This window comes from Cariama cristata, unplaced genomic scaffold (genome assembly GCF_000690535.1).
Source record: "Cariama cristata isolate BGI_N322 unplaced genomic scaffold, ASM69053v1 scaffold2984, whole genome shotgun sequence".
Lineage (NCBI taxonomy): Eukaryota > Metazoa > Chordata > Aves > Cariamiformes > Cariamidae > Cariama > Cariama cristata.
Genome location: NW_009613335.1, coordinates 19769 through 45697, shown reverse-complemented (window position 1 = coordinate 45697; position 25929 = coordinate 19769). Strand labels below are relative to the sequence as shown.

Genomic DNA, 25929 nt, shown 5'->3' with positions numbered 1-25929 from the left:
GCTAGAGGCTGCGTGGCTGGAGGATGAGGATGCTCCTCAGGTCGCCCACAGGCGGTGCGGGACAGGGAGTAGCTTTGTCATCTCTGCGAGAGCAGCAGAGGGATGGGAGGTCAGTACATGGCACTCCTGATGCACACGCTTATCCTCTGTTTGGGAATACTTTCCCGCTGGAAAGGCTAACTCCAAACTGGCTCAACTGAGAGGAAGGATATTTACTTCTTAAAAGCAAAACTAAGAACAAAAACACCGCCTGCGAAACTATTTAGTTCCAACCGTGCAGCTGCCAGGATTCAGCAAGGTTAACTGAGTACAGACTTTCCCTGCATTAGCGTAAGCAGGGAGATTTGGATAAGTGGGGGTAATTGCTTGTTCCTCTTCAAAGCGGGAGCAGCGGCTGGGGCAGCGGGGAGTGAGGAGCTGCTCCTCGGCTGTGAAACCTGTCCCACTGCCGAGCTCTGAGGCAGCTTTGAGCAGAACCGCACAGCTCGCATCCCTCTCAAGCTCTTTCAAGTCACTACTTATTTCTCCTATAATATGCTAGGGAAAGGATTTGGATGCTGATGGGGGGGGTGTGTGTTTCTTGCTCACCGTGGCTTTTTTGGTTTGAGTTTCTCTTTTAATTTACATAAACAATTGGTTTTATTAATTTTTTTCTGTAACTTGGCAGCTGGGTGAAGGGTTACATCAGGGATGGAGCCGGCCTGCTCGATGTGCGCCATGGCTGAGCAGGGAGCGTGTCTTCCCAAAAACAGCCTGGCAGATGACATACTGCATTGACCTACTTTCAGGAAAAGCGCAGAAGTGTTGAAGAAACTGTGTCCGTAGGCCTCCTCGCAGCTCTGGGATGAGAACGGCAGGGAATTCCTGAAGTGTGCTGCCATAAAACTGGCGCTAAGGCTTAGCAGCCCTTGGGGTCCTGGGGAATGGGAGAACGGCATCAGTATTTCTCCCAATTTTGAGAATTCTTTCTTCGTGAATTTTTTTGAAGCATATGCCAGAGAAATCTTGCTGCATCCAGTCACTGTCATGGAGTGTAACGAGTCCAAAATACACATGCGGTCTGAGGGAAATCTAGTTCATAGCGCTGCAAAACTGCCCCTCGCTTCCCGCGGCAAGCGGCCGACCTGTGGCTCAACGCCCCAAACGTCACCATTGGTACGCGATTCCTTGTGAGGGGAAAGCATCACCGCAGGGCACAGCAAATTAGAGTGGTGGGACTTCCATGTGTCCCGATGAGGTAAAGTAAAGGAAACTTGTGGTGGCTGCTTAGACCCTCAGACCATAACCCAAGCCTGATCAAGGCAAGCTGGGGTGAGTTTAAATTGCAAATGAAAGGCCTAAGTTTAGTACCCGAAAGAAAACTTAATTTCTTTGGCTAAGGAGAAGGGAAAAAACCCATTGCAGGGACTACCTGTTTTCTTGGGGAGATGGTCGATATAAAAAGAGAGAGCAGTGTTTTCTCCGAGCCTTGGAGTGATTCTCAGCACTCTCTCTTCTACAGAGATGACAACTAAAAAGAAAACAAAAGCAACTTCTGTTAGAAAACAGACACTTCTCATCATCCATCTGTTGTATTAGTATTTCTCCATCGTATGTTTTATTTTCTGTCGGGAGTATGCTGTTTTGTTCCACATCTGTTGCTGCTAATACTTTTGGGAGACTGGGCTAGCCTGCGGTTTGGGGCGTGCGTGGGAGGAGGCTGGGCTGGTGGCTCCAGATGGGTGGTGGTGGTTTCGGTCCTGCCTGTTTTGATTTCTCAGGTTTGGATGTTAACTCCGGAGTAAGGGATTATTAGTGTTCGGGTCAACCCAGGAAGCTGGGGAATGTCTCCTTCATCCTCACCAGAAACGTCACCCCAGAGATCAGGTAGGGTTGGCTTCTCAAGCTTCGACAAAGGAAAATAAGTAGCCCATCCTCTCCTGCCTCTGCACCAGCGGGCAAGCCAGAGCTGTCAGACCATTTCTTGTTAGGAATCCAGTCAATCTGGTGTTAGTAATGAAGGGGTAATTACTCACCTATGACTTTTGCTCAGCTCTGTCACAGCCTGGAGGCTTGTGACTGTACCCTTGTGACGCCTTGACAGATTGAGGTGGCAAAAGCTTGTTTCTTCTGAGTGTTTCCTGGTCTCACTTTTAGACAGGAGAGGCTGCACGTGATAATGGCTTTGCCGGGAAATTGGTCTTAATCGCAGAGCCGCTGGGTTGGGCTGTGATGGGTGAGGAGCAGGCGGGCTGGTTCTGGTGGGCATCCCCTGGATCGAGAGAAACCTTTCCCTGGTGTTCTGACTAACCACAGCTTGCTTCTTCATCTCCGTCCTGTTCTGCTTGTACCAAGCCGTGTCTCCTCCTGCATTGGTGCGTGTGTCCCTCGGATGTCCTTCTCCTTGATGATCATCTCTTCCAAGTGCATACGGTCTGACTGTCCCTGTAAATCTCTCTAGCCCTTGGGCAGCTTATTTCTCCTTCAGATAGGAAAGCCACCTGCTAACGAGGTGACCAGTACTGAATTCGCTGATTAGAGATCCACAGGACGGCAATGAAGGACTCCTGTCACCTCCTGCAGCTCAATGCGTGCACGGTAGGATGGTTTCGCTCCCGTGCTGCTCTTGCGACTTTGAGAGCGGAGCTGTACGGAGTCAGGAACTCGCGTTCTCCCATCGCTTCTCTGCTCGTTTTTGAAGCCTGTTTTCTTTTGCATGTAGTTGTGTTAGTGCAGTCAATACTTGGAGATGTCAGCAGAGACAACGTGGCAACTTTCTAATAAAAACACTCCTGTTGAGGCGGCAGGAACTGGGCGTTATCACGTTTGTAACCTCTCAGCCCCTTGGTTCCCTTCTCAGAGATCTTGTACTCCAGATTGGGAAAGGTCTAACCCTTCCAGTACAGTCAGCTCCTCCCTCCAACTGCAAGAGAGTGGTCAGGCACAAATAGTGGTAACGGATTCTCTTCTAGCTAACTAAATGTTACCAAAACCTTTGAAAACTGTCCGAATGAGTTTTACTAAATGTTTCTATCCCTAGTAATTAAGTCAGCTTCGAATGAAGCGCTGATGATCCCTGCTGGTGCCTGCGTTGCGTAGTTCGTGGGTTTGGAGTGCTGCATGAGGTCACCCGTTTATTTGTGTTGCCTCGATAACGGCATGAAGGAAGGGCTGTGCGATGTCTCGGACACCATCCCCCTCACTTTGGGGAATCTTACGCTGGAAAAAGGATTAAAAACCAATCTTGTAGGGCTCTTCTCCATTACTTTGAGGGGTTTTTTTGAGCAATGTTTCTTTTTTTACAGAAGCCAGTTGGAGCAAAAGCACTTTTAAAAGTATAGCTCCCCTCTTCTTCAGTGATGCGTGGGACATGGTTTGGCTCATTTTAGAAGGGATTTTTTGGTGATGTTGAGAGTTAAGGGGAGAAACAGGGAAGGGTATTCAATCATGTGAGCCTTCAGGAGCATTTTCCTGTTAATCGGCGTAGCTTTCAAGAGACTTTGGAGGACAGGGACTCCAAACTGCTTTACTGTGGCCAGCAGCAGGGAGGCAACCTGGCTGCTTGACACTCGCTGTAACGGACAGAACACTTTTGAGCAACACAGCTGTCGCTTCTAAGAGATGCTCAGAACTGTGAAATGCCACATTGGGAAGAATTCGTCCCGCAGGTGTAGTTTAATGTCTCCTCTTCTCTTATGTATTTTCTTTGCCCAGTTTCCTCCCCCAAACTCAGGTTGGGACTTAGCCTCTGATCTCAGACTTGCCCATTTCATAAATAGCTGTATTGGGTTTTTACTAATGGTTTTGCAACTTACCTTTTGAAGTCAGAGCCTTGGCTGGAGTAGAAGGTGTCTGTACAGTTGTTGGCCAGCCTTGCAGTTTACCCGTAGAGCATGTGTTGCCTAAAGGCAGTTAGGTGATTCTGATCCAAATCGCTTACCAGGACTCAGTCCTTGCCTTGAGAAGGCTTTTAGCATCAGCTCTGCATTAGTTGTCCTCAGCTTGTGGTAGGGCTAATGGGGGGCACAGAAACGGCAAGTAAGACCTGCGAGTGCTGAATGACAAATACGAATGTCCGCATGTTACGATTTGCAGGCGCTGGAGGTGTTGGATGGTGCCTTCTTTTAATGCTCGCATCCAGGCTGTGGGTTCTTCTGGAAGCAAGCTGTGCCTCGAGTCGCACAGGCGTTGCGTTGATAACGATATTTAGCGATGCTTGAAGGGAAGTGCATTGCAAGCATTTCTCAGGCAGAGGATTGGAGGCTGTGAGCTGGGGAGGATTGAACTAGTTTTAACTGTTTTCTTGATTTCTCCATGCGGGAGCTTTGAGCTGGAGCCGGCGTGGAAGGCTGAAATGATTCCTGGTGGGGTGATACCATCCAGCTGATGCCCTGGCTGATGTGAGTGGCCTCCCATGAGCGAGCTGGGAAACTGCTTTGTTTCTGCCTGTGTTATCTGGTATGTCAAAAGCTCTGGTGCACCTGGGCTCCTGAGCCAGGGTTCTCTTTAATTTTATTTTAATTGCAGAGCCCTCTTATCTAGGAGGTGCCACTTATCTTCTGCGTGCTCCTGCCCAAACCAGGCTGGATGTGGAGCATCTAGAAGAGCTTCTACTTCAGTGTACTCAAACACTTGACAAGAGACCGTCTGGTGGACGTCCCAGAGGTTGTGTCCGCACTGAGTGTGCTCTGGGAAGCTAAGTTAGGATGTTGTATTTGCATGATTGAACGCACTCTTTCAAGAGGTCCTGGCTTGGTCTCTTCGCAGAACAGGGAATAAAGCTGTTGGCTGCAAAATCCAGCTTTGTTTCCTGAAATATAGTGTTGTTGAAAGTAGAAGCTGGAGTGAAGGAGATGGAGGACATCAGGAGATCTCCTCACCAGGGCAACTTGTACCATTTTGGAGCCTTGGTCTCTCGACCTTTTCTGCTGGTACATCACGAGGTGGCTCTGAACCACTTGCTGGTGGCTCCTCGTTTCCCACACCTCCAGAAATGAGCCTTTGTTCGAGGCTGACACAAGTCTGGAGGAATTTGAGGTGGTCTCGATGACTAGCACACGCTGAAAAGGCAGCTCAAATTGCTGAGAATTAAAAATGAGGACCGGCGTGTTAAACTCGATACCAAATCCCACATGTGTTAGACCAGAGACAGAAAGCCACCACTGTTGCTGCCGCAGAGGCAGCAGTGCTCACCTGCGCTCTGAGATGAAGTGAAGGCAGCTAGCTTTATGCTTCCAAAATGCTTGCATACCATGAAGTTAATTCTTTTTATTATGCCTTTAGATGGTATATCTAAACAAAGCTTGAGGGCCTGCCCTGTATGAAGAGGATCAAAAGGAATATGTGATAAGTAGCAATCCATGAGCAGTGGTACTCGGGAAATGAAGGACTGCTAAAGCGCATTAGTCGAGAGGGGCTCGGATGAGGGTTGTGTAAGCAACCTTAATTCAGATGCTGCCTCCTTGGGAGCCTGAGCTTGCCACGCTCGGTTATTCTGTTGTGTAATTTTTGGTTGTAAAATTATAGTCTTCAGTGAGTGTTCCTGGCCTGTTGTCTTGTCTCTGGAGGAGTCAGCAGGCTGAGCTACAGGAAAAGCAGATAGCAGAAAGCTGCTCTTCCCAGCTCGGGTCAGTGCTACCACCTTGTACGTGAGCATCACGTCATAAACATACTCCTGGATCACTTATGGAAAGCAAAAGGGTGGGTGGGTGGGTGGACTGGTGCTAGCTTTGTCCCGCAGGGACTAACAGCACATGGGTGTTTGAGCTTTGGTGAAAGCACAAGACCCTGAGCTGCCTCTGGATGTACCGGGCAGTGGCTTCCCCTCTGTCTCCTTGCTCTGGATGCCAGATCCTCCTAAATGCCTCTAACTTCTTTAATACTCGGCTGCGTGTCTCTTTTGCCACCTTGTTTTCAAGCAGCGTGCCCAGCAAGGGAGTTGAGAACAACTGATATACACTTATGCCAACCATGACCTCGTCTTGCCTTTTTTGGGGGGGGGTCTGTTTTGTTTTGTGCCACTCGTGCAAGTTCCTAGCCTTATTCCTGCCTTGAATAATTTGGGTCTGTTTGGGTCTGTTAGCTGCACATAATCCATACTGTTGGAATCACTCTGAGTTTGTGGCGCTGTGGCTTGCAGCAGTAGGTACGGTGTGTGTTGGCAGATGACTTAAATACTTCTGAAAGGCTCGGTTTTTCTAGGTCATTCCTATATGAAGCCGTTAAAACTGGCTCTGTTTCTGACCTGTGTGTCACTACTGTACCCACAGCTCTTCACTCAAGGTGCCTTTTCACTGAAATCCTCTCTTCTGAAAGCAGTTTTTAGAGTCTATTTCAGGAGCCTTCCGTACCCCGGGACTTCTGTTCCTGTAGCTCTACGCTCTGCTGTGTTTCTTGAAAAGCCCAGGTTCCTATTGCACGGCTGAGCCCTTTTGAAGCCCAGCGCTTCTCCCATCAGCACGACGAGACGGCCAAGGGTGCATCTCTGGCTGCCACAAGCTCAGTGTGCATTCACACACACACACACACACACACACCCCCCAAAAAAAAAGCCCAGGACCTATCCTGCTTGTTGTCCGGCTGCATGTATGCCGTACGGCCAGGAGAAATCTCAGTGCGGCTGGCTACATCCCTGCTGTAGGCAGTGCTGCGCCTCGGCGTTGGCCAGTGGCTCGAGACTTGTCGGATGCTGGATAGAGGTTGCCCTTGGCTTGCAGCTGGCATAAAAGGTGGAAGTGAATCCTCCATCACTTGGATGTGTTCGGACAGAGATGGTCCCTGTCGGAAACTTTACATAGCAGTGTTTGGAAAATGATTTTTTTTTTTTGAAACGCTGGGAGAAATGAGGACGTCTTAAGAACAGAGGGAGATGCAGGATTTAGTGCAGAGGCATAAGCCAGCAAGAAACAGGGCAGCAGTGGGGAACACAGAAAATCGAACGTGCGGGAGATAAAGTGCTGCGGGTGACTGGTCAGAGCTGGACCTGCGGCAAAATTTGTGTGACGGCAAACCTCTGTCTCCCAAGGGAGGGGTGTGGTTGATGCAATGAGCTTGGAAAGGTGGTGATCTCAGTGGGGTTTGAATGAGCACATGCTGGGCAAGGGGAAGCTTCAAGGCAGGGGTAGGAAAAGGCGTCAAAAGGATGCTGCAGGTGCCTCATAGTAGACTTAATTTGCTTTTTAAACTTTTTTTTTTCCAAATTCACCTTGGCTTCACTGGATGATATAGTATACGTGCCTGGTCTTACTGGTTACGGTTATTTCTGTAAATTCTACGTTAGCTGCGTTACCCTGGTAAAATAGTGTTATCACAGTAGTTCAGCTAAAGCTTTATCCAGGTGCCTGGTACTCTGCCCACATATTCCTGTCAAATAAATTAGCGCAATTAATTTGGGGAACCACCAACAACCCTAACTTATAGCTTATAGCCTCTTTGCAGGGAGATTGTTGGGCAGTAAGGCTCCCTGGAACTTAATTTTTAGCTTTGAGATTTTGGCTGTGCGTGGATATAATGGGATTAGCAGTGGGAGTGATGGATAGAGCTGAAACAGCAGGAGGAACTGGTTGCGGTCACTCAAGTGTGAGGACAAAAGGCAATCCCTAATGACATCCACATCTCTGGGCAAAAGCAATGATTTTGAGCCATGTTGGAAAGAGGTGACTCCCAAGCGTGCTGACCACATCGGCTCTCAAAGAGAAGGAAGAAGAGAGGTCAAGTGAAATCAAGGATGGGTGTAAGAGGTGAAAGTATGCTTTATGGTGTGAGGGGCATGGAGAAGGGGATGTGAAGGAGAACAGAGTGTCAGCTGGGATTCGACTTTGAGGTCCAAAGGAGCATTTGTGCTCAGCGTGTGCTGCTGGAGCAGGGTCGTGCAGTGCTGGTGGCCCGTGGCCAGGTTCCTGCGCTGGTGATGGTGCGGTGGGGGGACCAGGTAGCAGAGCCCTCCGACTCCCACCGCGTGCCTCTTTCTGCATCTGGAGCATGGTGCCCTTCACGTGGGGAGTGCCAGTTGGGTGGTAAGGGTCTCTTGGGGTTTTTTTGCCTCTTTTGGACAGGAATTCGAAAGCTTCATGCAGCCTGTTGTGCTGGAAGACTTGCAGGCAAGCTCTCCATGGCAACTCTCCCTATACACAAAGCACCATATGGCTTTTGCAAGAGGGGGAGGGAATGAATCGAGCAGAAAAGTCAACCTTTGTTTGTGGTGGTGTTTGTCTTTGCTCTGTGCCATGGAGCATGTGGAGGTGGAAACATGGAGTGCTGTCTCCTGGGCATGGTTTCTGCTGGTCACAAGGCCAACAAGGATGCAGGTGAACCTCTCAAATGGCCTTTTGTTTTTTTACAGTAGAGCTTACTGTAAAAATAAACCCTGCCTGCGCAGAGACACCCCCCCTCTCTGGGCTGGGCGTTCTGCAGACAGATGGAGCAACCAGTCTCATGTTCACCCCTACATCCAGAAACCCCCGGAGGGCTGGGGAGGCTCCGGGAGCACTCGGTTTGGGCAAGAGCTGTACAGGAGGCAGCTGATGTCGGGGAGCTGTTTGTGCGTTGTCTGCCCGCAACACCCTGCTTCTGAAAGGAACTGGAAACCTTCACTTCACTGTAAATCCTCCCTTTTCCACTCCCTTTGGAAGGAATGAGCAGGATAAATATCTTTATCTGTGTCTGTAGAAAAGCAGGAAGCTTTTGTGTGTTTACTTGGAGGGGGAGGAAGAGAAATGATAGGGGAATAAGCAGAAGGGAGCAGCCCGTGCCTGGCTCCACCACTTTTGGGGCGCTCTGCGGTTCCCGGGGCTGCCGTGGGGTGCCACCAGAAGCACTGGAGATGGCCTGGTGGGGTGGGCACCAGTAAGGCTGGCTGGGCTGCCCAGCGGTGCTCAGCGGTGCCCAGTGGAGGTGTGAGATCAGGCAGCTGGAAGCACTGGCAGCCGGCTGTTTGGCTGGAGTTTTGCTGCTGTTGGCTGGGGGATTCAGGTGTGCTGCGGCTGAAGATGTACCGGGGCATGCTCGGAGGCTGCGGAGAGCGGAGCTGTCACTGGGGTTCATGCTGGGTCAGACATGTTGCGGGGCAGAGCCCTGGCTGGGCACAGGATCAGGGCACTGTGCCTGCAGATTGCGTCCCGGTGAGCTGCTCGGGCTCTTTGGATGCTCCCATGCACATCACAGCCACCTCTCTGGAGGTGGTCATCACCTGCGTGCTGCGATCTGTAGTCAGCAAAAGCCCTGGCTGGCTGTCCCCTCTGTTTTGGTGATGTGACATGGGTTGCCTTTCAGGAGCACTGTTTGGTTTGGGTTGTTTTTTTTTCCCCAGAGGTGGACAGAGGCTTTTCTTGGCAAGACCCACTCAGATGCTCCCATGGCTTTGCAGCAGGCAAGTCGGTGTCCCCATCCCCTCGGTCCTCCCTGCTGTCAGCAAGGAGGCTCTCAAATCCCAGAACAGCGACAGGGATAACTAATGGAAAATCTCCTCCCGATTGTAGGCTCAGACCCACGGGTGGAGCTGTGCAGGTGGGGACAGGGTAACGTTTGAGAAGAGGGAGAATACCACCTTAAGGTACTTCAGTTAGAGTAGGAGGTGGCCTGAGGCTGCCTTGCCTTGAGCAGCGTGCTGGGGCAGCAGCGTTTTCACGTGTGCCTCGCTGCCTTGCTCGGGGTTACACGCCGGAGCCCTGGCCGCACAGCTCATAGCAGCGCCGGTGCCGTGAGCGGGGATATCGAAGTCATAAATTGTGAACAAGAGCACCTTTCATCCGCTGAAGCCCTGACCCTGCTGTGTGCTTACTGTAGAGCACAGCATCGCGTGGTGGTTTCTGGAAAAGCAATTTGGCTTATTCCTGGATTTGATTTGCAGTCTAACCCCTGAGAGCCCTAGACTCGGGTTAGGGGAGGGCTCGTTTCTCGATGCCGTGTGCTCAGCTTCTCCCACCCCCTTGGGCTTCTGGTACCCGTTGGGTTGGTGACTTCAATATCTCCTGGGGCCCTGACTGTGTTTGCATGTAATGATCAGCTGAAAAAGGCGCTGGGGAGGGTGTTTGGGTGGGAGGGATGTTGCTACAAGCCTGAGTCCTTACTTTGTCCTGTGCCCTAATCCCTTGACTTTGTACTAGATGTAGATAGTGAAAAATGGCCTTTCTTGATATCTGGAGGTGGACCCAAAGCGGGAGCCCTGGCTGTGACCATATAGGTGTGACTCCATAACCTTCGAGGGAGGCTGCCTACGGTCCTGGCTGCGTGGCTGTGCTGCTCGGCTGCAGCAAAACGTTGTGCGACTTTATGTGCCCCTTCGGTTTGGACTCAAGCTTGGGAACTGTTTCAGTCGGCTGCAGCAAAACGTTGTGCGACTTTACGTGCCCCTTCGGTTTGGAGACAAGCTTTGGAGCTGTTTGAATTATCTGCTGGGAAGCCACCAGCCTGAAGGACGCAGAAAGCAGACCCTGCTTTGTAGCTCTGCTCTCATCGTTTGCCTCGGTCGGCCATAAGAAGAAAGCCTGTCCCTCCCCAAATCCAGGTGACGGCCAAGCTTTCCTAGGAGCACTGACATAATGACCCCCTCTGCCCGGCCAAGTTTATCAACATCAGACAAAGCTAGTGCCGCGATGTTGGCAGCTCCAAGGCATGTGGTTTTGAGCCTGCTATTTATTTTGAGACTGCAGCATCTGATCTTGATGTGGTGTTTCCAGCCTGTGATCTAGGTCGTGTGCTGGATCAGGCATTAGCTGTTGCTTGAGGGAGCACAGGGAATTTATGCTCCCTTCTATGGTTGAAGGGCTTGGAGAATTGCTGCTCCGCTCTACTGCAGATGGGTGTTTGGGCATGGGAGGAGTAATTTTTTTTTTCTTTTTTAAAGAAATCTCCTTGAAAAACCTGCTATTTTCCTGTCCTCCTGTGAGGATGGCTCCTGATGTGGCTGGCCACGGGAGGAGCAGTAGATGAGAAAAGCTTCAGTGCAGCCTGCTTTCTCTGCGGTTCCCATGGTAGTTGGCTGTCACACATAGATCTGATGCATTCCCTGCCCACAGCGGAATTAAAGCCTTCTGGGAGAAGAATTAAGAGGATGCAGGAAATGGAGATAGGGAAGAAACCAGGAAAAGGAATGGAGACCGTGGTAGGGTAGGCATGAATCTAGATGCAAGCCCCGTTGGAGCAGCAAGGGGCCTCGTAGGACCTCTACCAGGGAGCAACCGTCCCAGTTGCCTTCTACCCGAGGTGGTGGTGGGATGCCTGGAAGCAGAGGTCCTTTCTGAAAGCTGAAGACACCGGTCCGTGCAAAAAGAAGTTCCTATCCTACTGCTGTCATGTCTCCCAAAGCTGCCCTTCGCTTAAGGATGCAGGTTTCCTTTTGGTGATTCTCTTTCTTTTTTTTATTTTCCTCTGCAGATCCTGACAGCCAGTTGTATGATATGGGATATACCCCTGAGGAGGAAGCCCCGACCTGTCCTGATGAATTTGATGACTTTGTCACGTTTGAGGCAAGTACGAGCGCTGTTAACTCCCGCAAATGTCAACTGTATGTGGTGTGAGACTTGAGCATGGAGGGTTTGCCTGGGGGAGAAGAACGTTTGCTGGGATAAGGCTCAGCGATGCGTAACTACATGTGGTTAAGAATCCTTTAATCTGTGGATGACTGGCCCAGAGAATTTGCACCAAGCATTTGGTGCTGTTTAAGTTAAAATTGGTGTTGAAGCCAAAACCAACAGCTAGTGCTGTCTTGGCTTGCAGAATTGCCAGAGCATGGTGCCCTGGGTGAAAGAGGGAGACCCTTTTTGTGGCGAAACACTAGCGATGCGGGAAGGGTGCCTGCTGCTGTTGTGTTTGTGTTATTGCTGGAGTTTCTGAGGTTGGAGAACATGAACTTGATTTTGAGATGTACCAGTTGGGAGTCTACCTGAGAGGCACAGCAGAGAGGTCGAGCATGGCATTCGGTGCTGTTTGGCCAGTAAAAGGCAGAGCAGAAGGCAAAAACATAGATTTTTCTCTCTATTCTTGGGTTTGATCAAGGATGCTTATCTGACATGGGTTTTTTTTCCTTTTGTTAAAGTTATAGCCTCCATCCCTCAGTTCCTTTTGGTTTTCCTTAGCACAGGAGCACATTGCAGTGATGCCCTGCATCTGTTCTCCCCAGCCAGAAAGGAGGCTGCTGCTATGTTGACCTCTTATCTGTCTTTATGGGCTTTCGGGCTTTGCTTGGTAGCCTTCCTCCCTTCCTGCTCCGTGCCTTCCAGCCTGAAGCAGAAGGTGCTACAGGTACCTTCAGAACAAAGGGTTGGCTGGCTCCCTCGTCCCACGTGGGGACTGAATAGCTTCCTTCTGCTTTGCCTTTTCCAGCCTTTCCTCGTCAGGCTTTTGACTCTTATGTCTTGGTATCCTGGATGTCTTTATCACACAAATTGTTCCTTGCAAAGGGGTTCCCAGCCTCCTTTATTTGCATGCAAATATACTTGTCTTTGCTTTGTATAGTCTGTAATATGTTATTTTGGCCTTGTGACTTTTTGATAAAAGGCTCAAGATATTCTTCTGAATTTCCTAATGATAAATTGGGTGTTGGGCAACTGGTCTTCTGCGTCTTAGTGAGAAGCACAGATCCATCACTTAAGATGGCTTGAAGCTCTCACTTTGGCTTATGCCTGACAGTCAACCGGGTCATCATCCCAATTCCCAGCCAGGCGCAGGTTTTCTTTCGAGTGGGTTTGCTGGCCCGCGTTCTCGCTCAGGTCAACGGACTTGCACTGTCACCCTGAGCAAGTCGCTGACTCCCTTAGGACTACTCGGATGAACCCAGCCTTGAGACCGTGTCATCCTGGGTTCCTCCCCCAGAAGGCTTTCAAGGACGTGTTGAATATTAGATTATTTTTCCTTTTTGAAAGATAGTTACAAAAGCCAGTAATAGCTGGGTGGAAGGGAGATGGGGTTTTATATTCTTTATCTGGTACAAGGTTACAAATGTGGCTTTTAACAGCTGGATGGCACGGTTTAGAGGCTGTGACAATCTGCGTCGCAGTGCTCACGCAGGCAAGGGCTTTTGCTTTTTGCTCCTCAGACCTGCGTCAAGGGACAATCTTCTCTGTGATTCAGAGCAGGGATGTTTTCTGAGGGCTAATTTAACATAAATGTGCTCTGTCAGTGCTGCAAGATATTCTGGGCAGGAATACCAACAAGCCGGGTGTGTACCTCCCTGGGATGAAATACTTCTGCTGCTGGGTCATCGTTTCCTTGAAATGACAAGGTGACCCAAAGGAAAAAGGTGGTGAATCCCAAAATCTCCTTTTCGGAAAGATGTAAATGGATTCTTATACTGAATTCAGGGTAATCATCTAAAGATCAGAGCTCTGTCAGTGTCTACGTTTAATTTGCTGGGGAAGGATTACCTTTGTTGTCTTGGATACATGATTCGAAATAATTTCCAGCCTGCAAGGATTTCATAGAGATTCAGCAAACGAGAACATGTTCGAGAAATACCGCTCGCTGTTGCGAGTGTAAAAATAAATTGGTGTCTTGGGGCGCATGTTTTTTTGTTCTTGCTCAGCTGAGTGAGCTCCCAACGTGTGTTTTATTCCACGTGTCCTGTAGTGCTGTACCTTGGAAAGCTTGAGCTGAGAGAAGCCGTCGTACAAAGGCAACCTGCTGGGAACAGCAAGTAGTGTTTTTCACCGGAGCACGGTGTTGCCCTGCTTGGCAGAGCTGTCTGCTGGCGGGGGGGGCTCCGGCAGATCCTTCTTTGTTAGGTGTGGTAGTCAACTGCTCTGGAAATCATCCACAGAAAACAGAATAAATGGCCTTTCCTAATATATATTCCACCTTGCTTGGGTTCACCTGGAAGAGAGGAGGCGGAGGCGGTGGGGAAAAGCACCCTTCCAAAAGTGAAGGAGTTGCCTTTCCTCCAAGTAGATCTCCTACACCACCAAAAAGCAGTTTGTATTCTCAAATGTCACTGTTTCAAACCTGGGAAGATGATGCCCAGCGAGCGTGCAGCTCTAAAACTTGCGGCTACGTGGGACCACCAGGCAGTTAAACAGCCTCTTTAACACCTCAGCTTCTTTCTCAGCCCCCGAAACGCAGCTCGTGGACTTCAGACGCTGGGTGAGCTCCTCTCGCTTTGGCAGGGCCGTGGGGTGAAGGAGCACAGCTAGGTTTTCTCCTCTAATGTCTCATCGGAGCACGTATGAAAGGTGAGCTGAAGGAGAGGTGTTGCATTTTCTGTGCCGTGGTACCGAGAGGAAATTGTGGCTGGTGGCTTTGGAGTATCGGCTGTGGTCCTCCTTAAATAGCACGGCATCATAGTGGCTGGAGTGCTTGGCTCTTACAAGTGCTGGGGCCTTGACAGAGAGCTTTTCTCCTAAATGTTTGTTCAAGCAAGTGTAAACAAGTGCTTTAAGCAGTCTAAATGAAAATGTCTTCTCTTTGTTAATAAGGTTGCTCTTCTTGGTGACTCATCACCTCTTCTGGTGGCTGTCATCAGAGAGAGCTGAACATCTCTGGAAAACCCTGCGTACCCAGCATTGGTGTCTTTCAGCGAGTGTTTGCCCCGAGAGAAGAACCAACTCTTGCATCTTCTAGTAAGGGCATAAAAGCCTCTCGAAGGGGGCAAGGTCTGAACTTTGACACTTCACGCAGGGACCTTTTGTAGTGTCGGGTATTTCCATGATTCAGCCACCGGTGTGTCTCCTGATGTGGTGTGAAGCTTCTGGCTCTTGTTGCACCTTGCCAGGTCTTGTCCAGCAGATAGGTCTGTCTGTTCAACTGTTTTCCAAGAGGATTTCTGGTGGCGTGGCTCTGCTGAGACAGCAGCTCACAGGGGATTGGAAACCCAGGAGCCTGGGTTCCTGCAAGCAAGTGACTTTGTGTGCATCCAACTGTGCTTGCAGGGGGTTCATCCCAATCCCCGGCGCTCCGCTGTCACGCATGCCAGAGGAATCCCATCCCCTGTACGCCTGTTCTGGAGCAAGGAGAGCATCGCCTCGCCGGGGTTACCCGCCTGCAGCACCAGGTCGTGTGTTTCTCCTTGCCCGAGGTGGAAGTGCGGTGGTTGCAGGGCAACTGGATGGCAAACTTTTGCTGCTTTCTACTTCTACAGGGAAGTCACACCAAAAGATAAAGATGGTGTTTTTTGGCTACCCTGCTTTGTAAAAGCTGTGTAAAAGGAGCTTGGAGTCTGTCTATCCAGACACTCCAGTCCTTGCCTGTTTTCCCCCCGACTGGGCCAGTGGAGTTTTGCTGCTGACTAACTGGAAGGGTAGGGGTTACCCTCACCTCCCTTGCAAGCTCTCGTGAAGCTTGTGACTCAGTTCTGAGGTACGTGGACTCGTTTGCAATGCTCTGTGGCCGGGGGAAAGGTGAATTTGGAGTTAGCTGTCTTGATACCCGCTGTGCCTTGCCCTAGGACAAGGGCTCTCTGCCCTGACTCTTGGGGGTGGATGAGCCTACTTGAGCAATGCTAAGTGGGAAGGCTGACTCTCCCAAAATGAAAGCAAACTGTAAAAATTCAGCGTGCTGCAAGAGTTATACTGGGATTGGGTGTGGAGATGCCCAACCTTAGGTGGGCTGGAGGAGTGGCAGAGCCAGTGCGAGGCTGTGCTCCATAAAGGCTGACCGGGAGCACGATAAATAGCACAAATGCCTATTTTAGCCCTGAGAACCTGGGCCCGCAAGGTCGTAGAAAAGCCCTTTTTGAGATCTGCAAGCAGGGCAGCCAAAACTCCTACGAGTGAGAGATGCTGTGCGGTGCTGTGCGCCTTGCGCAGGGCTGTTGCCATCTGCTGGGCGGCTGCTGTGGCTCCTCTTGGTAGCAACCAGGAAAATGCATCGTACTGAGCCGTGCACAGCTGCCAAAGGGGAATTGTGCTTTCTCGGCACAGCAATGCTAACCAGACGTGCAGCCACACTAACTAGGCATGAGGGTGGGCACCCTGCAAGCCTTATCCCCCCCCCTCCAGGTATGTCCCCTCGGCTAAATGTTCAGCAGCAAGTTGTACAGCACATTAGGAGTGGATCTGGGGAGTAAAATGATCATTGGTGAGGTCCCGCATCTTAGTTTTGTGCGTTTTTGGGAGGAGGGGGGATGCTCCTGGCTCTCTCCAGCCTACCTGTCCGCTGGCACAGCTGGCAGCTGCTGAAAGGACTGTTGCCTCTGTTAAAGTTGGGATTTCTTTTCATGTGGAGCAATTGAATTTAATGCTTCTTGAAAGGTGAGGGGGGGGGGAAATAAGTCAGAGTGAGGCAATTTAAATCCACGTTGCTGGATTCCTCCAGCTGCTCAGAGTTTCTACGAAGAGGACCGAAGACTTGCAGGATTCTAGCTGTGCGCTGGTGGGACAGAGGCTGTTGCTGAGAGTGTGTGGTCTACCACCACCTGGGTGTGCGGGAGCCGTTCCCCAGAAGCATCGGCTGTCGTTCCTTGTGACTTGTGTTTTGCCATGAACCCACGGGGGTGGTTGTATAAGCCTGCTGGAGATCTGCTGTCTCTCCTCCTGGTAGCCCAGCGGACCTTCCTGAGCCCTCCTTTCTTATTACAGACTCCCCAGGAAGGTATTTGCTTTCCACTAAGGCAGAGAGCTGTGCCTAGTGAGCACAGAGTATTCAGAGTATTTATTTTTTGCCTTGGTGGTGGACTCGCTTTGCAATCCTCAGTGCTTCACGTGAGGTTTTTTTTTCTTCCTCTGCCGCTCCATACAAGCGTTACCAGCAGGTCCACGTCTGGTAGAAGCCAGGCAGTCTGAAAAGACTGGGTTAAGCTTTGCAGCCTTCAAAGGCAACCTGCCCCTGAGCTGCCCGAGGGGGTCAAAGAGCCAGGGCAGACCTGGGGTTCAGCTCCCCAGCTCTGCCGGGGACTCCGGGCTGTTCCCCGAGTACCCTCCCGCAGGTGTGAAGGTCTGCGGCCCTTTGCCACGCCGGCACTGCTGTACCACCGCAGCAGCGATGGGGATGGGAAGATCCTTTGCCACGCCGGCACTGCTGTACCACCACAGCGGCGATGGGGATGGGAAGACGGAGATGAGACGGCAGTGCGTGAAGACTGCAGCACTTCACCCCTCGGTTCAGGTTTTTTTTTTACCAGTGCCATTTCCCTGTCTGGAAGGTCTGGCCTCAATGGGCTTCTGGTGACAGGACTGACCCGAAAGCCTCATTGTGTCTGAGTGACAGAAAATCACAAATCCCTTTCCAAGTTGGCTGCTGGAATTGGTGTTAATTTTGTCATAAACAGCTGCTGCACTTGAAATCTTGTAGGTGGCCAGAACTGCAGGGCTGTGAAACGTGATGGATGAAGTTTGGTGTCCCTTCATCTGCCTGTCCCTTGGGGAAGCATATGGAGCCCGGAGCAATGTCCCCACTGTCCCCAACGCCTTTCTGCTCCCCTGCACAGAGGGGCCCATCCCGTTCACACGTGCGGAGCACACTTTCACAACAAACGAGTGAACAGTCTGTATTATTTTTGTGTTGGTTAGGCACAAGAAAATACAGTAATCAAATTACTAAAGCTGCTGGACTGAACTCTGAAATCAGTCCGTGTGATAACTTGGTAACAAAAAGCCTGAAAATACCAAGAAAATTCATATATTGTGTAGACCAGTACCGCTTAGAGGAAAGGATGGGAGCGTAAATCGGGCACGAACGTCCCTGAAGGCAGAATTCTAGTTCAGAGTTACGGTGAGAAATTTCTTTGCTGCTCAGAAAAGATCCTAGTTGGAGTGTTTACCTTGCACAAAACAGGTTGGAAGGAGTTTGGCAAATACAGACCTTGAAGCCTTATCTTGAACCGCAGTGCGTGGGACTGAGAAACGTGGGAACCGGGCTGCAGCACACCGGGCGGACTGGGAAACAGCAGCGTTGGGAGGCTGCGAGCGGGCGAAGCAACGCTGGAAGCAAAGGTGTCTCAGTAAGAGTTTGAAAATTAAAACTGGCAGCGGCTGGGGTTTCCTAATTAACTTTACTCTAGGAGTATCTGACTTTGGGCTCCTTGCAGTGGTGCTGGAGCTTCCCTGAGGTCTTGCAACACACACGGAGGAGCTGGGAGAGCAAAAGGGCTGCAACGTGCTGAGTTGAGTAGCAGATCCGGACAGAGCCAGGACGAGAGCTGGGTTAAAGCGTAACTCCCCCGCTGCCGCGCTCGTTACCAGGAGTCTTTGCTTTTTTTTGGACTCAGCACAGAAGGTCAACTGGTTATCAAGGTGCAAGATACTTCCAGTCGGTGTTGCTGAGTAGTAGGTCCTGCTTGGGGCACTGCACTTCAGGAAGGATGTGGCCCAGAGGAGAGCAAAGATAACTTGGAGAAAATGAGAAAATGTGATTTGTGAAGGTAACGGGAAGAAGTGAGTTTATGCTAGATGTGCGTGACTAAGGGAGTCTGAGGTTCGAAGTGGGGGGGTTTGTAAAGAAGAAACAGAAAAGCAGGCGAAACCCTCAAAACTTCTGCGTTTGAGGGGTGGGTTGGGAACCGTGCGCCGTCAAGGACTTTGTACGCCAGCGGCTGCTGCGGGGAAGGGAGGATCCCGTGGGTCGGGTCACCCTGCGGCGCTGGCTCTGACGGCTCCTCTGTTTGCAGAAAGCAGCTGCTTGGGCGAGGGCAACGGTGGGCATGGTGTGTTTGTAAACTTGGTTATCACCCGTGACTGAAGCACCAGCCCTTCTTTGAGGTCAATATTGTCATTGCGTATCATAGATTGTCGTCTGAGTCACCCAAATGGTGATTGTGATTGCTTATTGGTAGCAAAGAGCTCCTGATCTTCCCCTAGTGAGCCAGGCAAGCTTTATTCTTTTTTTTTTCTATTTGTGGCTATAAGGAAGGAATTTAGTGCTTAAATATTCACCAGAAATATCAGGAAGGATGAGATAAGCCCTGGAAGCCTCTATAGGTCCTCTTCAAAATTAACCTTTTAAATCAGTGATAGTTTCATGGGAAAAGAAAGCATGTGGACCTGGGCTGGCCGTTGCATGGGGCTTCGGAGACATGCTTTTATTTTGGTATTCACGTAACCGGGATGGCTGCAATCCCACGGCGGGGAACTGTGCGTTAACTGGCCTCTCCTTATCACGGAGGTTGGGAACAAAAGGCACTCTGTTCGGGGCCGGCGCTGAGTCGGTAAGCTTCCCACCCGGCGTTGCCTGGACTTTGCTTCCCTCCTGCCTCGCAGAAGGAACCGGCAGCTCCTGGCAGTGCGTGCTCCTGGATTTGACTTGGGTGAGGAGACGATGTGTCCGCAGGTGGGTTTTGGGTGCTAACACGAAACGAGGAGGGATTGGGTCTCTGGAGGGAGGCAGGGCTCTGGCTCCAGGGACCGTACTCAGCCCTGGAGGTGCTGGGAAGGGACAGGTAGGTTGGGCATCCACCCAACTCGGCCGCTTGCTATTTTCTTCCCAAGTATGTTGGTGTCTGCGATTGTATTTAGGAATGGTCTTTCCTCTCTGTAATCTGGGGGATGTGTGCTCATGGTGGTATCTTCATAGTCCCCTCTGCGTGGGTTTTCTTGGGGGAGTTGGACCAGGAGGGACGGTGGCTGCAGGCTTTTGGGGTGCTGTGGGGAGAAAGTCTGCAAGATCTGGTGTCTTGCGAGTTTTTTGGGGGGTTTAGATTATTGAGAGGAGGTGAGTGTGTTTGATTTGCCTCAACAGATGCAGTGCGGTTCTCTTGCCCAGCCTTGGCGAGGGGGGGTAGTACAAGCGTAGCAGCCTCAAAACCCAACTTCAGGGGCTGTGTTGTAAAAGTTGCCTTCACCCTAGGCTGAGCACAGGCTCCCTGGCTTCTCCGGAAAGTGGACATTGCCCGAACATGTGGGAAGAAGCAAATATTGTGGTCACAAGTGCCTTGCTTGCTGGTGGCAGCCTCTGATGCGGGATTGCTCGGTGGCACGATAGGTTTCTGGCTGCTGGCACTCGGAGGCTGAGTTGCCGTGGGGTATTTCAGGGCTTTGGGGGTGGTTGTATTAATGTAGGCTCAGGTGGGACTATAAACACAACTTAACCTCCCTTCCCCCTGGCTTTAAATTGGTTTAAAGCCAATTTAAGTGCAGGTTGCCTGCTGCAAAGGCTCGGCAGGCATGTATCCCTGGCAGGCTGATGCCACGGTACTGCTAGCCGTGTTGGGCTACCTCTGCGATGTAGGAGGCTGCACTGAGCCAGTGGGATGCTCTTCATCTCTTCTTCTTTCAGACAGACCCTGTCCCACAGCTGCGGTCTGTGGGTCTCTGGGTGTTCGCAGGGCTGGCCCTGGGTCGGCTCCGGACGGGGCAGCGTTCCCAGCCTGGCACCGGGGCCCTGGCCGCAGGCAGCAGCCAAGGGTGTCCTTGGAGGGTGGGTTTCATAGCCGGTCCGTCTCCCACTGTCTGTCCTGTGTGCAGTCAGAGCTGGCATTCATCATAAATAGGCTCACGCTTGCTGGGCAGACACGGTTGTTTTTCCTTTTCCTCTCCCCCTGCTTCCCTTCCTGAGCTTCCAAGTGTTTGTGGCCGAGGACAGCAGAGCCTGGGGATGCAGGGATGGCTCCAGGCAGGAGCGAGGGACCAACCCTGCAGAAAATGCCTGGGAGGAACTTCCCTGGGAGCCAGGCTTTGCTCTTCTCTCTGAAACCTTACCAAAGCTTGGGCTAAAGCGTCTGTCCATCACAGATCAAAGCTTAGCTTGTCCCTTCCTGGATCTTGCAGGTGACTCCCAGTAGTCTTGTTTCCTCTCCTCGTACTCAAGTGGCTTTTTTAAAATCACTGTGGTTTTTATAGCATTTTACATTTAATCAAATGGTCTTTACTTCAGTGTGTAATCAAATGCCTGGAATAGATGAACTGCTGCTGGAGAAGTCTCCTAAAGGTGCTTCATCGTCTCACCCATTTTTATTAGGCACATTATGTCATCTCGATGCTGATTTCATCCGTTTATTTCCTTTTAGAAGCAGGAGAGCTCACTGCCAGGCTCTCAAATCCCTGGCATTTGGCCGAACACCTTTGAACAGGCAGAGATGTGCCCGGATGGCCGATGTCGCGCTCGGCCAGGGCAAAGGGGTCTGGCGCTGGGGGAGAAACCTCACGGAGGAATTGGGAGTCGAGGATGGGAACTTCAGTCGAACCACGATCCTGTTTCAGTTCAGGGGCTGTATGTGTGCATGTGTCCCAGTTTTAAGATCTGAGGTTTACCTGAAGTGTCTAAGAGTATGTTTTATTTGTTAAAAACTTAAAATAAACTGATACTGGTGACACCAACCCCGTTCTGAACGTGGCGGAGGTGTTCCTGGCAAGTCCCCTGGGGCACTTGTAGCCTAACCTGGCTGTCCCAAGCCCACGGACGTCTTTACGTGTACAGTGGGGTTTTTTCATCGGGAAAAAGTGCTAACTTTTTGGTCTGCTCACAGAAAGGCGAGCTTGGCTGAAAGAGAGATGTGGCAGGGGGGTTGAAAGGGTCAGCACATGAACCAGCTGCTCGTCGGGCCATAAAAAAAGGGCTTTCTGCAACCTGCGGCTGCACCTTTGCCCAGGGCACAGGGGCTTGGTTTTCCTTTATCAGACGTTTAGTAATACCTTACCTAAGTCCCCTTGCTTTGCCTATCTCCTCCTTGCATCTTTTCTTGAGGTTTAGTTACTTAATCAGTGATGAAATGTAAAGCAAAGTTCTCCACGCTTGTGCTCAAGAGCAGGACTTTGTTTACAGCTTCAACTCCTTCAACTCATTGACTGTGCGGGTTTAATTTTAATAGGGCTCGCGCATTTGAAATCTCATCTAGGCTATTACAAGAGAAAAATTTTTCTCCTTTGCTAAATACAAAGCAAGTTTGCAAATTGTGTTACCGGTCATCCTTTTTTTTTGTTTTTTAAAATAAATAAATCTCTGCACCTGTCCTTGGTGTGGCTGGAGGAGGATGGTTATGGTGGTGTTCTGGTTGTGACTTGTAGCTCTAAGGGCTTGCTCTCTCATTCAGCCTGTCTGTACCGCTGTTTCCCCTCAGTAAGATGTTTTGATACAATTTGTTAGATAAATCACCTACGTAAGGGCACTGATGCCTGGGGCTGTTCAGCTCCTGGTTGTGCTTCATGTTGAGAGGGTCAGCAATGGTAACCCCAACAGGGGGTGCGTTAATCAAGTTACTTGTAGGTTGGAGTGTTTGGGTTCTTATTTTTGTTTCTTTGCAATAGCTTCTGTACTTTGTGTTTATTGTAATACTTCAATATGTACTTAAATTTAAGTTTTCCAGTGGGAAAGGGGTTTTTTGTATTTAAAAAAAAAAACAAACCAAAAAACCACAAAAACCCCAGCAGCATTTACTTGGGAGTCTGCAAGCAAAGTTATTTCCAGTTTGGCATTAAATCTTTTTCAAACAGGCAACAAGTATCCCTTTGAGGGATGCAGGGAAATCTGCAGATGTGGATGGCTGCTCTCATCTCTCGGGCCCTCTCTGCTGCGTCGAGTCCTTGGTGATTCCCACCTGGCAGAGCCCTGCCAGTCCGGCACGAAGTGACATCGCTGCTGCGAACTCTGGGGACATGCGGCGTGGGCTGGAGATAAATTTTCTTTTTCCCCCCCAAAGCAAAACATAAGCAGTGTTGCAACACAACATTGTCCGATACACTGAAGCCTGGCCTCTCCTAAACTTGGCGTACGCTGCAAATAGCTTGGAAAAATCCCTCGAATTGCCCAAGCACGCCTTCTGGAGGCCGGGGAGCTGCCAGGCTCGGCTCGGGGATGGTGCAACGTCCTCGCATGTCTGTGAGCAGACCAAGCCTCCGCTTCCAAACCTCCCTCGTCCTCCTTCTGCTCAAGCATTAAGAGCCTGAACAGTGTTTCTAGGAAGTGCAGCATAAATCCAGTAAAGCACTTAAGCAAGTCCCTGGCTTTAGGTATATAAGTAGTCTAGCTGGATTTATGCTTTTTAAAGTGGGTGGGGGTTTTAGGAGGCTTTTGTTTTTATCTGGAATGCTAGTGAAAGCCACCTTCTCCCGTGCTGGGGATGATGTTCGCCACAGCGGCCTCTCCTCTGTTTGAATCGCGTTCACTTGAACAGCCCTGTCTTCTCCTAACACTTACTTTAGACTCCGGTTCTGTAAAGGTTTATGTCGTGTTTAACTTCAGGGTGGTGTCCTAGAGAGACGCTGGTGTCCATAAGTCAGTGTGGGTCCGTGAAAGCTGAGCCAAGCTTCCAAGAGGAGCTTCTGTCTGTCCCCATCCATCACCCAGCAGCGGAGTGTGCTCGGTTGGCGCAGGGACCGATGCGAGCTCTCGGCAGGGAGCAAAGCCAGGACGTCGACTACATCGCTTTGTTCTGCTCCCTGGTCTCCGTGGAGAATAGGAACTGCTGTTGAGCAGCTCTCTCTCCAACCCTTCAAGTTTTTCAGAGCACCTGTACAAGTTCTTGCTATCCCTTTTTGACCTCACATCTGTTTAGGCAGCCTAGGAATTTGTGGGCAAAACAAAGTGAGGTGTTGGTCGTGTCTTGAGCTGCTTTGCAGCAGTGAAAGGTGCAGAAGTTCTTTGGGCTGCAGAGTGTTCGGTCAAAAGAGGAGAATCATAGAATCATTATGGTTGGAAGAGACCTCAAAGATCATCAAGTCCAACTGTATACCTGATGCCACCATGCTCACTAAACCATGTCTTGAAGCGCCACGTCTAAATGTTTTTGGACCACTTCCAGGGATGGTGACTCCACCACCGTCCTGGGGAGCCCGTTCCAATGCCTAACGACTCTGACAGTGAAGAAGATCTTCCTAATATCCAGCCTGCATCAGGCCGGTAAGGGCAGTGATTGCAAAGTGTAGGCAACAGAACGGTGATGGGACATCTGTCTCTCTTGGTCTGGTGCTCTCCTGCCGCACAAGTAGGTATACATACCCTGCTTTGAATGAACAACTCTAACGTAATTTTTCAGTCTGCTGTCGCAAGGAGGGTATGTCTTTGTGTTTTCTTTCCAGCTACTGTAATACAGGGCTCTGAGAAATCTCTTTTTCTCAAAAATCCTTGGAAAAAGCACTGAAAGCCGCTCTGTGCACTCTCTGGCAGAAGAAGAGAGGTTGACTTCAATGTTGGTGCCTGCGTTCAAAATGCTGCTGCTTTGCCCTGCTGCTGTGCTGGAGGGGGTGCCGCCAGCACCTGAGCGAGTTTGATCCCGTTGGGTGAACTTCAGATGGAGCAAATGGCTTTTCCTTTATCTTGAGGCCAGGCACGAGGGCTCCCGTCCCTTTGCCCGACACCTCCGGTCACAGAGGATCAGCTGAAGCTCAGCACCAGCGCTGACAGATCCCACCACGATTGAGATCCCAGAGCCAAAAATTATTTGATTTCTTCTGAGACATGCTGGGGAAATCCCGTAAATGCTGAGAAATGAGCTGGCACGTTGATGGGTAACAAGAGCTTTTGCTTTAGAAGGGTGTTTCTTCTAGTGCTCCCACGGCATCCACGTAGGGATGGTTCTAGGCTCAGCATCGCGTGTGTCCAGGGATCTGGACCATCCCTGCCCACCTGTACAAGTGAGCGGACAGGACTGAAGGTGAACGCCTGCCTGAGGGGTAGAATTAGGCGGAAAACCCAGCCCGCTGTGCTCATAGCGTGGTGTCTTAAAAACCAAATCGTGCTTCTTTCTTAGAGCCTGCTGCAGGTAACAGATATGGGGAAGTCCTGCAAAACATTTGAGATGCTGTTCCAGCTGAAATGCGGAGATTTGAGTGTCCTGCTGATACGGTCCCTGCAAATTAGACACTGTAATAAAGGCTTAGAAACCAGCTTATTTTCTGTTGAGGGATGGAAGGTGCCCTCGTATTACTAGACAGGGGAAAAAGTGCTTTAAGGGCTAAATTGTAGTTTTGAATGGTGGTTTTTGCAAAGAATTCAGATTATTAATGTCTCCTCTTAAAACGCAGTGGGTGAAAACACCGGTGATCAGAACCACTGAGTAAGCAGTAGGTAATCCCTCCTGGACTTGACAAATCCACACTAGCTCAACCCAGAATCTCCCTCCAACTCTTATTTAGTATATATTTCTGTGATCTGCTTTCGAAACACTGCTGTTGCAAAGCATGCACGGCCCAAAGGCCATGGCGCACCCCGGGGTGGCACTCGATCCTTGGATCTGGAGCCAGAACGGTGCCTGGACATGGGGCATGCCTCACCTTGGTTTGAGGAGGTTGGGTTTCTCTCCTTAGAAATGCAGCGCAGGAGTAATTCGCTGCCCCGTGTGTGTGTGTGTTGTCCTGCTCTGCAATGAAACATGGCTATACCATCTGATTTTTTTTCCTCCGGTGTTTTTTAACAGGCAAATGAGGTGACTGACAGTGCTTACATGGGCTCAGAGAGCACGTACAGCGAGTGCGAAACCTTCACGGATGAAGACACCAGCACACTAGTACATCACGAGATGCACGACGAAGTAGAAACGGACAGTGCCATCGACTCCACCGTGCACTCAGAGTTCACAGATCCCATCGAGGAGCCAGAGCATGGGTGAGTGGGAATGGCGAGGAGCAAAACTCACCATGCGGGGCAAGAAACTCTGTCAAACTGGGAGCAAACGAGGACTGAGGGAGATACAGCCTGAGGATTTAAAATAAAGTGGGCTGAGTCTGTCTTGCTGAAACTGGTTGGTGTGTTCTTTGTATTTGTAACTTCAGGCAAGACCAAAATAGCTCTTCTGTAAGAATAATAATAATAATAATTAGACTGCACCATATGTAGGCTGCTTTGGAGCTCAGCCTGGCAATCTCTTTGAGTTAATCGTTGCTTGCCTTGGGAGAACTTCTGTACCCTCATTAGCATCTTTAACCTCTAAAATAAGTTCTCAGATGATCCAAACACCTGAAATACTTGCAGTTTTTAATCTATCACTTAAGTCAGAAAAGCAACATATAATTTTCAAGTCAGGAGGGGAACTCATCGTACTCTTGTTTTACCTAAACATGCGCGTGCCCTTTGATGTGCAACCACCTCCTGTAATAACTAGTTTTAAACTTGTGCCTGAAGCACAGAGCGTGAGCTAAGATCATCTTCCCCAGGTCT

At 50.3% G+C, this 25929-nt stretch overlaps 1 protein-coding gene across 1 annotated transcript in view; it reads left to right on the top strand.

Annotated features, from left to right (window-relative positions):
• Positions 1–25929, top strand: part of LOC104160746 (rab11 family-interacting protein 3-like) — a gene marked incomplete at both ends in the record, with an annotated part of 51672 nt that overhangs the window by 7051 nt on the left and 18692 nt on the right. The window contains 2 exon segments of the mRNA XM_009698959.1: positions 11353–11444; positions 25190–25377. Coding sequence (XP_009697261.1) covers positions 11353–11444; positions 25190–25377 — 280 coding nt within the window.